Below are 12,054 nucleotides of genomic sequence, written 5' to 3' on the forward strand. Positions count from 1 at the left end.
TTCTAAATTAATATGAAATATGATGATTTCTTCAACAGGTAGGTTGTATGTGTGTGGTGTATCTAACATCTAGAGAGCTATAGAACATGGTTGGGCATGTTGTATAATATCCAACACTGAGGGCTGCCATTCATCCTGCAGTGCACGGAGAAAAACCAGCACATCTGAGCTCCTACTGTGTGCAGAAGACATCCTGGTGAACACAGTTTCTACCTTCTTGGAGCTTGCATTCCAGCTGTTATGTGTCCATGAAATGGGCTGAATTCTGCTCTCAAATCCTATAAAATATTCCTAGAAGCACTTTAAAGTATGTGGCTTGACAGTCTTTTGCTATAGCCCAAAATGAAAATGTGTTAAAATGTTGATGTCTTCTATAATTACACTAATCATTGAATTTATAGCAATATCATGTTAATCTGGCCACCCTAAAGACTGAGAATCCAATAGTAAAAGTTAGCACATTACTTTTAAGACCATTTTACTTTCATAAAAATTGGAAATATTATTAAAGTGTGTTATGTTTGTATCTTCCTTAGTAAACAGATGACAAAACATGATTAAGAAAATCCTTCTTGGGGTGTGGAGAAAAGGGAACCCTCCCACACTGTTGGTGGGAATGTAAATTGGTATACCCACTATAGAGCCAACTTCCCAGGTGGCTCAGATGGTAAAGCATCTGCTTACAATGCGGGAGACCCGGGTTTGATCCCTGGGTTGGGAAGATCCGCTGGAGAAGGAAATGGCGACCCACACCAGTATTCTTGCCTGGAAAATCCCATGGACGGAGGAGCCTGGTGGGCTACAGTCCATGGGGTCGCAAAGAGTTGGACACAACTTCACTTTCACTATGGAGAACAGTATAGATGTTCCTTAAAAAATTAAAAATAGAACTACCATGTGATCCAGCAGTCCCACTCCTGGGCATATATCCAGAAAAGATGAAAACTCTAATTTGAAAAGATACATGCACCCAATGTTTACTGCAGCACTATTTACAGTGGCCAACATGTGTAAGCAACCTAAACGTCCATCAACAAAGGAATGGCTAAAGAAGATGTGGTATATTCATACCACGGAATACTACTCAGCCATTAAAAGAATGAAATGATGTCATTTGTAGCACCATAGATGGACCTATAGATTATCATACTAAGTGAAATAAGACAAAGACAAATACTCTATCACTTATATGTGAAATCTAAAAAAAATTATACAAATGAACTTACAAAACAGAAACTCAAAAATCTAGAAAATACACTTATGGTTACCAAAGAGGAAAGGCAGGGAGAAAGAAATAAGGAATTTGGGATTAACAGACATACACTCCTATATATAAAAGAAACTACAGGGACCTATTGTATAGCACAGGGGACTATATTCCTTATCTTGTAATAACCTATAATGAAAAAAATCTGAAGAATGTATATATATGTATATGTATATATACATAACTGAATCACTTTGCTGTACACCTATACTTCAAGAAAAAGAGAAAATCTCTCTTAGTAATGTACTCTAACAAGGTTGTATTTTTAGGGTATTGTTAGATGTGGGCCTCCCAGGTATTCTGTGGTAAAGAATCCACCTGCCAAGCAGAAGAAGATGCGAGTTCGATCTCTGGGTTGGGAAGATCCCCTGGCAACCCACTCCAGTATTCTTGCCTGAGAAATCCCACGGACAGAGGAACCTGGTGGACTACAGTCCATGGGGTCGAAAAGAGTCGGACAAGACTTAGCAACTAAATGACAATTATGAGAAGTGTAAGGATAAGGTAAATAACTCTTAGTGGGTATGGAACTTTGTTTAGAAAAACTGGCAGCACCAGGAAAAACACAAATAAGCATGATATGCAAGGCCTTGTCCCTGCCCCTGCCTGCCTGCCAGGCGTCATCTCCAGCCAATTCATTCTGATTATCCTCCTCTTCGGTCACAGGGAGCTGTTAATACATGCAGTCACATGAGCAGCCCAAGTCTCTCACAGCTCACTTCCTTTGTACATGCTATTCTCACGGACAGCAATATGCCTTCCCCTCTTCTCTATCTCCTTCTTGTGTTCAGATCCAGCTGAGAAGTCACTTTCTTTGTGAAACCATTCCCATCCCCTCCCAGGCACCAGGGTTAGTTGCCTTCCAAGGCTGCTGCATTTCACAGCTCCAGGTGGTACCCTCCCCACTGTATTACCAGAGAGCTCTTCCTCTTTCTCCCGTAGCATCTTATAGAGATGCCTCTATGCATTTAGCATCCTGCTCTGTCTCCTGCTTTGCAGCCTCCCCAAAGGGTAATAAATGCTTTGCAATCTGAAGCTGAACCTTATTTCTACTTGTCTGACATATAATAGTGCTCAATGGATAATTGAATTGGGGCTTCACATGGCACAGTACATAATTTAGAAGCCCTTAAGGTCTGTCAGGTTGGTTTTTCCTTCCCTGGATCTGTTCAGATTGTTGGCGTAGCCTGGCCATTTTTTCTCTGTTGGGATATCTGTCCTTCAAGTCATCCCTCCATTGCCAGCGGCTGTGTTGCTGGCTGCCTTTTTCAGGGGTCCATTAGCGCTAAGAACACTGCTCCTTGTCCACGGCCCAGTTGCTATGTATTCTTCCCCCTCCTCCTCTTCTTCTCCTTTTCCATCTCTTCCTTTTCCCCCTAATTCCTCATTTCCTTTCCCCTCCTCCTTTTCTTGTTCTTCCTGCTTGCTTCTCAGTGGTAAGGGCTTTTGCCTTTTAAACTATTATCTGCAAATGAACACTGAATCAGTCATTTGCATTTTATTTCCTATGGTATTTATACCTTTAGTGGTTTTCTCTGTATTCGCAGGATTTGTTGTTCAGTCACCAAGTCGTGTCCGACTCTTTGTGACCCCGTGGACTGCAGCATGCCAGGCCTCCATGTCCCTCACCATCTCCCAGAGTTTGCCCAAGTTCATGTCCATTGAATTGGTGATGCCATCCAGCCATCTCATCCTCTGTCTCCCTCTTCTCCTTCTGCCTTCAATCTTTCCCAGCATCAGGGTCTTTTCAAATGAGTTGGCTGTTTGCATCAGGTGACCAAAGTATTGGAGCTTCAGCTTTAGCATTAGCATTAGCCCTTCCAATGAGTATTCAGGGGTGATTTCCTTTAGGATTAACTGGTTTGATCTCCTTGCAGTATTGTGTACACTAAAAATGATTTTCAGATGTGCAGTTATTACCAACACCTGAGGGCTATGACTGTTCAGTTTGGCGGGTTTTTAAAAAAAATTTTTTGACAGCAGTTCATTTTTGGAAATTGTACAGTGTTACCATATCCTTGGACAGCAAGGAGATCCAACCAGTCCATCCTAAAGGAAATCAGTCCTGAATATTCATTGGAAGGACTGATGCTTGGGCTGAAACTCCAATACTTTGGCCACCTGAAGAGAAGAACTGACTCATTGGGAAAGATCTTGATGCTGGGAAAGACTGAAGGCAGGAGGAGAAGGGGATGACAGAGGATGAGACGGTTGGATGGCATCACCAACACAATGGACATGAGTTTGAGTAAACTCCAGGAGTTGGTGCTGGACAGGGAGGCCTGGCATGCTGCAGTCCATGGGGTTGCAAAGAGTCAGACACGACTGAGGGACTGAACTGAACCATATCCCTTTCTTTGTATGTACTTTATTCTCAGGCATACATTGTATCACCTAGATAGAGATATCTCTGCATACTTCCTGAAGTTAGCAAGGTGAACGCGACTATTCAAAGGTTATTGTGCTCAGCTGCTCAGTCATGTCCGACTCTTTATGATCCCATGGACTGTAGCCCATCAGGCTCCTCTGATCATGGAATTTTCCAGGCAAGAATACCAGAGTGGGTTGCCATTTCCTACTGCAGGGGATCTTCCCAACCTAGGGATCCAACCCGCATCTCCTGATTCTCCTGCATTGGCAGGTGGATTCTTTACCACTGTGCCTTAGAACACAAATAGTATACAACTCTCATTTACCTGGCTTTGATGAGAATTCTGATCTTTATGTAATTGTTCATGATGGACCATTTATTCCTTAACTCTAACAGTACTCATCCAGGAACTCTGTCATTTTTACACTGCTCTCACTAGCATGGACGTGAAGCTCTCCATAATATCTTAAAAAACAACAACAAAAAAAAACGTGTTCAAGTTTGAAATAGAAAAGACCTAGGGGAACTTTGTACTGGCAACTCTAATGGTGGGAATTTGGAAGCAAACTGAAGGAGAATGTCTGGAGGGGTGGGAGTGTAATTTCATGCTATTTAGGACATTGAAAAACCTTTGAGGTTTATGTGCACCCACTTTCTATATTTCTTGTGATAATACTGCCCGCATTTTTGTACAGATTATTTACTTCTAAGTCAATGGCAAGCCTAATACTTATATAACATAAAAGTTTTAAATGGCATTCTTTATGAAAGTTATAAATTATGTAGATATTTTAAAGTCTAGGGTAGTCAGTTCTAACCGACTAAACTTCCATGCTATAAAGAAGGCTGATTAAATGATTTTGGTTGTTTACAGAATGAACAAAATCCTCAGCTCAAGAAGATATAAAGGAGGATTACTTAGTTTTAAAAGCTTAAAATACACTCAAAGATCACTAGAACTTTAAAAAATCTATTAAGATGTATTCTTGGGTTGTGTCTTGTATCACAAAACCAATTTGGAAACTTGAATGAGCTTAGTTGTCAATATTTGCCAAGTTAATTGGAGAATACTGGATACTCCCTTTTTGTTCTGTGTAGACACAGCCTTTTGGACTGGAACAGCCTTTGTTATCCCTAGGCCAATGAACTGAATTCTGATGAAATCATGCTTTGACGTAGGATGTGGACCAATAGTAAACCTGCTTCAGGGTCTTGGAAGATATCTTAAAAGTTGCAGCCAAAAGAGGTGGGGACTGCATCAAGCGGAGAGGAGAGAAGCTTCTGCTGCTAAAGATCATGAATGGATTTATTTTTCTTTTATCATGACTTAGTATGATAAGATACCACAGCAAAACTTTGCTCATAAAACTCTTCAGTGTGCTTAGTAAAAAGTCAGGATTGACATATATTTAAAATCATTCTACACCTTCTCAGAGTTTGATCATCGTTTAAAATATATGTGAGTTGCCTGATTCTTGTTGTTAACTAGTTTAGAATTCCATGTGGGATGCAGTGGGGGCTTAGAGTTGGATTTTGCGTTATGTTGAAAACTTGTTACTGTCACATCTGTGATCCACCAAAGCTGTCCTGTAGATGATTTGCAGTTGTATTTTTAGATTCAGTTTTAATATGATGTTTAACTGACAGCTGTTGCAATTTTGAATTTTATAAGAAATGCTAAAATTTTAAATGAAATAGTCTTAAAAAACTGTTTTGCAAGTTTAATTAGAAGTACTTCCAAAAGCAGTTTATTTCAAAGTGATGTTATGATCAGTTTTCTATCCATATAAACCCTACTTCTAGTTTAAATTAAAACATTTTTTGTTTCAAATTATAAAGTCTGTAGCCAAGAGGTTTGCATTTATTTAGTTGCATGAATATAAGCTGGAGTTTAACTCATTTTTATGTAACCTAGTCCTAACACTAGTGATTTTATTCATATTTGTCCATTAAAATACAAACAGAGTTATTTTTCATGGCTTTAAAATGATGTAAAAGAGTAGTTAAAAATGGAAACTGTTGTATTTTATTCACTTTCGTCTGTTTTTGGATGTTATATGTTAGTTAGGAAAAAATGAGATAGCAATCTAAACTCTTAATAGTCTTCATATATATTCATTCTTTTGCAATGCTTCAGAAAAAAACTGCTTACTAAAACTATAACTATCCTTGGCTAAAAGGGGCCTTCCAGTCTCTTTAAAATGCCTGTGTTCAAGTCCTATTTGAATTGCAATTCACAAGGGAATACGTCTACCTTTGTAGAGTTCTTAATTTAGTGCCAAATTCCTTGTCAGTATTCAAAAATCATTCAGTATTACTGATAATGGCAGCCAGTCATTTGATTTTATACATTAAGAAAAATATTTTAAGGTCTAACTTTATATTATTCAGTGTAATGCTTGTTATTTGTGCTGAGAATTTTGATCATGACTCAAGGAAGAATGAACCTATAAAATGATGTGTTCCCTGTACAAGTATGCCTATCAAGTATATTCTTTAAAGTAAAGAAGGTTTTCAGAACAATGCTAACATCTATACACATTTTTCTTGTTTGGTTTTTGAGGAAATTATTCCAGGGAAGAAGCAAAATTTTAGTGAAATTTTAATTTTAATCAAAATAACCTCTAGTATGTAGACTTATTACTGCCATAATTTGATCATGATTATAATGCCAATACACCCTGACAGCAATCAAAACAGAAAAGAAGTTATGAGTGAGTTTATGAAATTATAGCACTGCTAATTTATATACCAACAAATTTAAGAATTGCTCATGAGATATTTTGATTTTTGAACATTTTCTTTACTCTAATGATAGAAAATGAATGTTTTCTACATTCTATGATGGATGCATTTTAATTGCATAGCCATGTAATATTCATACTAGTTATAGTCTAATTTTTAATGTTGTATGGTAAAATAATTTTTTTAGGGCAAGAAAAGTAGGATAAATTCCCCAAAGTAAACAGAAAGGAAGACAAAAGATTTATTGTCTTTTAATCTCACAGTTATCATCAAAATGTATTGCTAAGCATATATTTATTGACTTCCTCTACTAACAACTCTCTGGTTAAGAAACACACTATTAATTATAGAAGACATGCCCCTTACTCTGCAAACCTAGAAATCTCATGTAACTAAAAGGCTTTTGAGTAGCTGTGAGAACCTTGCAGAAGGCACATAGAGAGAGCTCACAGAACATGCCCAAGCTACTGAGGCAATGTCCTCAACACTCCAGGACCTTGGTATCCTAAGACTGCCCATCTCTCATACTATTTTTCTCTCCAGCAGCCTGTGAATTATCCGCTAGTATTCAGACTAGAATATTGGAGTATATTGACAGCGAGTCTGGAATTTCCTTGCCATGACCTCGGGAGAGAGCTTTACTGATTGCCATTGTAAATGCACAGGCCTTACTACAGTTAACAACTTCTGTTTTTTTTTCTTTCTTGTGAGTGGATTTTGATATCTACCTATCCACTGGTATTATCTTACAAGATTGGAAAAGCACAGTTTATACTACCTACTCTCCAATACAATTCCAACCAAAGGTATTGCATGTAAATAAACATTGAATGGAATGTTCCCAGCATTTCATTGCTAGCAATGTTCCCTAGCATCACTGTTAGGGTTTCACACAGATACAACCTGGGAGTGTTAGAATCTTGCTGTATATGCTTCATTCACTTATTTGTTCAGCAATGCCAGTATTAGTTATTCAGAAACAGGTCCAAATAAGTCACTGTGCTAATTAGTATGTATATGCATTGCTTTCTCCCTTACTCCCTAGAGATTGAAGGACTTGACACTATAAATAACAAATATAATTTGTGCTTTTATGTTTGTTTTAGAAAAGCAATCACAAACAAAAGCACTGTGGCACCCTTCCATAAAGCTGGTTTTGGAGACATCTAACCTCCTCCTCAAGAATTACCTTAAGTAGGTTCAGATGGGTCAACAAGCAGCTGGAGCTAATGTGCTTTGATTAAGTGAAGAGTTGCTGAGTTTGTCCCAAACTCTCAATTTGTCCCAAATTCTCTAAGAAAGAGCAGGCAAAGAACAGTGAGCTAAAAAACAGTAAGTGATTCAAATGCTACTTAAACAAGCATTACTCATGTCATCCATTTAAAAATCCATGAATTTGTTTGCTGAGGAGGACAGTCCTAAAATGCAAAGTGAGTAGAATGGAGGGTCTGATATCTCTGGCAAGAAAAAGTTAAATACCAATAAGAACAACAATGAACATGTGGAAGACTTTGATATTTGTCATCAACTATTCCAAGTGATGGATAAAATATCTGACCCCAAAGCAACTGAATGACTTCACTTACAGTCACACAACTAGAAAGTGGCAGATCAAAGAACAAAACTAAATTGTGCCTTTCTATCATTATACTCAACATACGCCCTTCTCCCTAGGGTAGACCCAATTTACGTGGTACTGTTTCCCATATAGTTATAGTTTCTCTGTTCACCCTGTGCTCTGGTTTGGATGATAAATCATATGATCACATCAATTACCAAGTAATGTAATATACAATAAATATAGGGAAAAGAGAAAAAAATGAAGATACAGTGCATGGGTAAGTCTGTAGGTAACAAATAGAGAAACAGAAGCAGAAAAGCAAAATGAGAAAAGATAAAAGCATCTTTGAAATGAAAAATTTAGGGGAAAATAGGAATTAAATAGGTTGATTTCAAAGTACGGAGAAAGAAGGAAAACAAAAAAAACTCATAAAATTTAAAATGCAGCTTATTTTTTTTTTTCAATTAAAAAAATAAATAAATAAAATGCAGCTTATTTGGAGAATTGTGAAGACCCTAAGTTCAACTAGTCTACTAAACCTGTAGCATTACCAGGCATCATGGTGACCTTGTAGTCCGGACATGGTCAGTCTGTTGCTTCCTGGTCCTCGGTGTGATAACTTGGCTTTGGCTCCCTGAACCACCAGATGAAGAATGCCTGGTATTAAAGGCTTAGGCACGTGGTTCTCCAACTGAGCCTGTGTCAGAGTCACCTGGGGGAGGGGGCAGGGCTTGTCAAGCTCAGCGGGCAAGTCGCATCCTCAGTTCTGATTCAGAAGATCTGGTTTAGGGCCCAGGGAATTTGCTTTATTAATGGGCTTCCTGTTGCTCCTGCTCTCAGCTCTGTTCTCATTCCTAATAGTGACCTTTGTTTTTTAATTGAAGTATAGTTCATTTACACTGTTGTGTACAGCTAAGTGATTCAGGGTTATATGTGTATATATATATATGTATGTATATCTTCTGATTCTTTTCCTTTATAAGTTATTACAGTATAGTTCTCTGTATATATAAGTATTATTTTCTATGCTACACAGAAGGCCCTTGATGGTTATCTATTGTATATATACTAGTGTGTACATGTTAATCCCAAATTCCTAATTTATTCCTCCATTCCCCTTTCCCTTTGGTAACCATAGGTTTGTTTTCTATGTCTGTGGGTCTATTTCTGTTTTGCATATAAGTTCATTTGTATCCTTTTTTTTTTTAGATTCCACAGTTCACAAAGTTTAGATTCCAAAGTTCACAGAGATAGTGAACTTTTTAGAACTCACCAGCCTTTGAGAAGGAGATATCTTTAGTTTGTTATTTTTCTTACATTTTGCCATAAAAATTGACCAGGTCCAAGGTGAACTTGTAATACAAGCTGCATAGTTTTTATACTTTTTCAAAAACTTTTCACCTTAGGAAACAAAATATTACTATTTTGTAGGTGAAAAAAATGAGACATGATGTATTGATTATGAGACTTCTTGTAGAACTTACATTTCCGTCCTCCTCCTGTTGTTCAGTTGCTAAAGTTTTGTCCACCTCTTTTGTGACCCCATGGACTGTAGCCTGCCAGGCTCCTCTGTCCATGGGGTTTCCTAGCAAGAATACTGGAGTGGGTTGCCATTTCCTTCTCCAGGAGATCTTCCTGACTCAAGGATGAAACCCACATCTCCTGCTTGGCAGGCAGATTCTTTACCTCTGAGCCACTGGGGGAACAACCTGAGATGGTGGGAAAAGTTCCCTCCTCCTGACCGAGGACTTTCCCACCTTCTCAGGTCACCAGTGAAGCACGCCAAGGAAGTAGCACACTGATGACGCTTGAGTAGAAGGTCATCATGATGGCTGTGGCTGGACATCTAATTCAGGGCATTATAAATTCTTTTCTGCTTCTTTTGTAATTTGCACTTTCATAGAACAATGCAAGATGACAGAGCGGATGCTGTGTTCACTTGGAGTTTATACAGGCTAACTCCCTGAGGGGAAGTTGTTGTATAATTGAGCAAAGTTGTTGTTTTTTTTTTTTTTCCAGTCATGACTTCTCTTTTGAGCATTGGGTATATTCCAAGCAGTTCTGCATTCTGCTCCATTGTGTGCTATAAATCCTGAGGCTTAGGTAATAGCCCAGTGGTTCCTCCACACACTGAACAATTCAAATGCGTTAATAGTCTGAGTTCTTTAGCCATCATTTGGGTCAGTGGTCTGACTTCTGAATTTTACACACCTGCAGAGTCAAAAGAGAAGACAAAGCCAATCAAAAACAACACAACAAGTGATGAGCTAGTGTAAGGCTGTCATTAAAAATATATTGCTAAATAAGGATAAAATATGATCTTTAAAAAACCTAAAAGTTGTAATTCCATGAAATAAAGGCCATTCGAACAGTAAAAACGATAACAAAAAAAGTTACTTCAGAAAGAGAGCAATTTTTAAAAGCTGAATTAATTTAACCTAATGAAAAAGCATACTTTTGCACTCCCTGTCTTTTCTTTTTTTCATTTCCCTGCACCACTGATCATTAACCCACCTCTAACTAGATCAGGCTTGATAGCAAGGAGGAGATTCAGTCTATTGTAGAATAATTCTGTCCAATGAGATTCTGTGGTTTGCCCAGTTTCTAGCAACCTTTGTATTGATTCTTATAATTTGTAAACTAAATTTCAAGTGCTAAATTGAAACCTGGTCAATTTCATGATGCCCTCAATGGAGGAACAAATCAACTCTTCAGCATCCTCTACATAATAACACATGTGATCTTTATAAACAGCATAGAAACTCCCTTCTTAGCTTCTTTAGTCTTGGTAAGTGTTTCTCCCAGGTCCAGTTTTAAATTCACCCTTCTTCTTGGCACAAAGGATAGTTCTGGGTGCCGGGCATGCAGTGAGGAAAGTATTCCGACTTTGGACATGCACATGTCTTGTGCCAACAGTGTTGTGATCAGTGCTATGCCTACAACCCAGTGAGAGAAGGCTAGGGAGAAGCACTCCAGCTTGTATGAAGCCTTGAAAGAGTTATGAGAGCTGCTGGCATTCCTCGGGGTGCCAGGACACCCCCAGTGATGGCGGTGGATTGTGCAGGCTCTGGGGTCACACCAGACTGCCCAGATCCCCAGCTTCTCACTTGACATGATGGGGAATTTGCCACACTGACTCATTTCCAGAACTGTAAAATGTGTATACGAACAGATTGACTTCAATTTGGTTGTTCTGAGATATAACAGCTAAATGGGTGAAGCTTCAAGGACAGTACCTAGCATGTACAGTCATCCTTAGGTGTCCTTGTCAGAACTGGTTCCAGGATGCCCTGTGGATACCAAAACTGACAGATGTTCAAGTCTCTTATATAAAGTGGAGCGGTATTTGCATATAATCTAGGCCCTGCTGCTGCTGCTGCTGCTGCTGCTGCTAAGTCGCTTCAGTCGTATTTGACTCTGTGTGACCCCATAGACGGCAGCCCACCAGGCTCCCCTGTCCCTGGGATTCTCCAGGCAAGAACACTGGAGTGGGTTGCCATTTCCTTCTCCAATGCATGAAAATGAAAAGTGAAAGTGAAGTAGCTCAGTCGTGTCCAATTCTTAGTGACCCTATGGGCTGTAGCCTATCAGGCTCCTCCATCCATGGGATTTTCCAGGCTAGAGTACTGGAGTGGGGTGCCATTGCCTTCTCCAAATCTAGGCACATCCTCCCCTAATTTTAAAATCTCTAGATTACTTATAATACCTAATACAATGTAAAGGCTACAAAAATAGTTGAAATTAAAGTTCTGCTTTTCAGTACTTTCTGGAATTTTTTCCCAAATATATTTATCCTGAGATTGGTTGAATCTGAGGATGTAGAAGCCACAGATATAGAGGGCCCACTGTAATAGTAGTTCAGGAAATATGTGGCATTACCTCTCAAGACACAGAAAATAGCATATATGCTTTCCACTTTATTTCTCCAGTGTCTAATTAAATAATAATTTTAGCATAATAGGTATTTAAGAAATAGCAGTTGGCCACTTTGTTACTAGACTGTTAGTTTCTCTCTGTGTTTATCAAACTATGAGACATTTAAGCTGGGTAGATATCTTGCTTCTAAATAGTAGCTCAATTTTCACCAAAGCAGAGCTGCAAAATTACAGT

At 38.6% G+C, this 12,054-nt stretch overlaps 1 protein-coding gene across 2 annotated transcripts in view; it reads left to right on the forward strand.

The window, feature by feature from the left end:
* The window catches only part of HAPLN1 (hyaluronan and proteoglycan link protein 1), a 77,016-nt gene that overhangs the window by 24,904 nt on the left and 40,058 nt on the right, over positions 1–12,054 (forward strand). Inside the window, exon 1 of one of the 2 annotated variants that reach the window (XM_043464717.1) lies at positions 142–307. The exons of the other annotated variant lie outside the window; for it this stretch is intronic. Coding sequence (XP_043320652.1) covers position 307 — 1 coding nt within the window. The 5' untranslated portion in view covers positions 142–306. Of the gene's footprint in view, positions 1–141; positions 308–12,054 lie in introns of those variants that run through there. 2 annotated transcript variants of the gene reach the window in all.

Source organism: Cervus canadensis, chromosome 4 (genome assembly GCF_019320065.1).
Source record: "Cervus canadensis isolate Bull #8, Minnesota chromosome 4, ASM1932006v1, whole genome shotgun sequence".
Taxonomy (NCBI): Eukaryota; Metazoa; Chordata; class Mammalia; order Artiodactyla; family Cervidae; genus Cervus; species Cervus canadensis.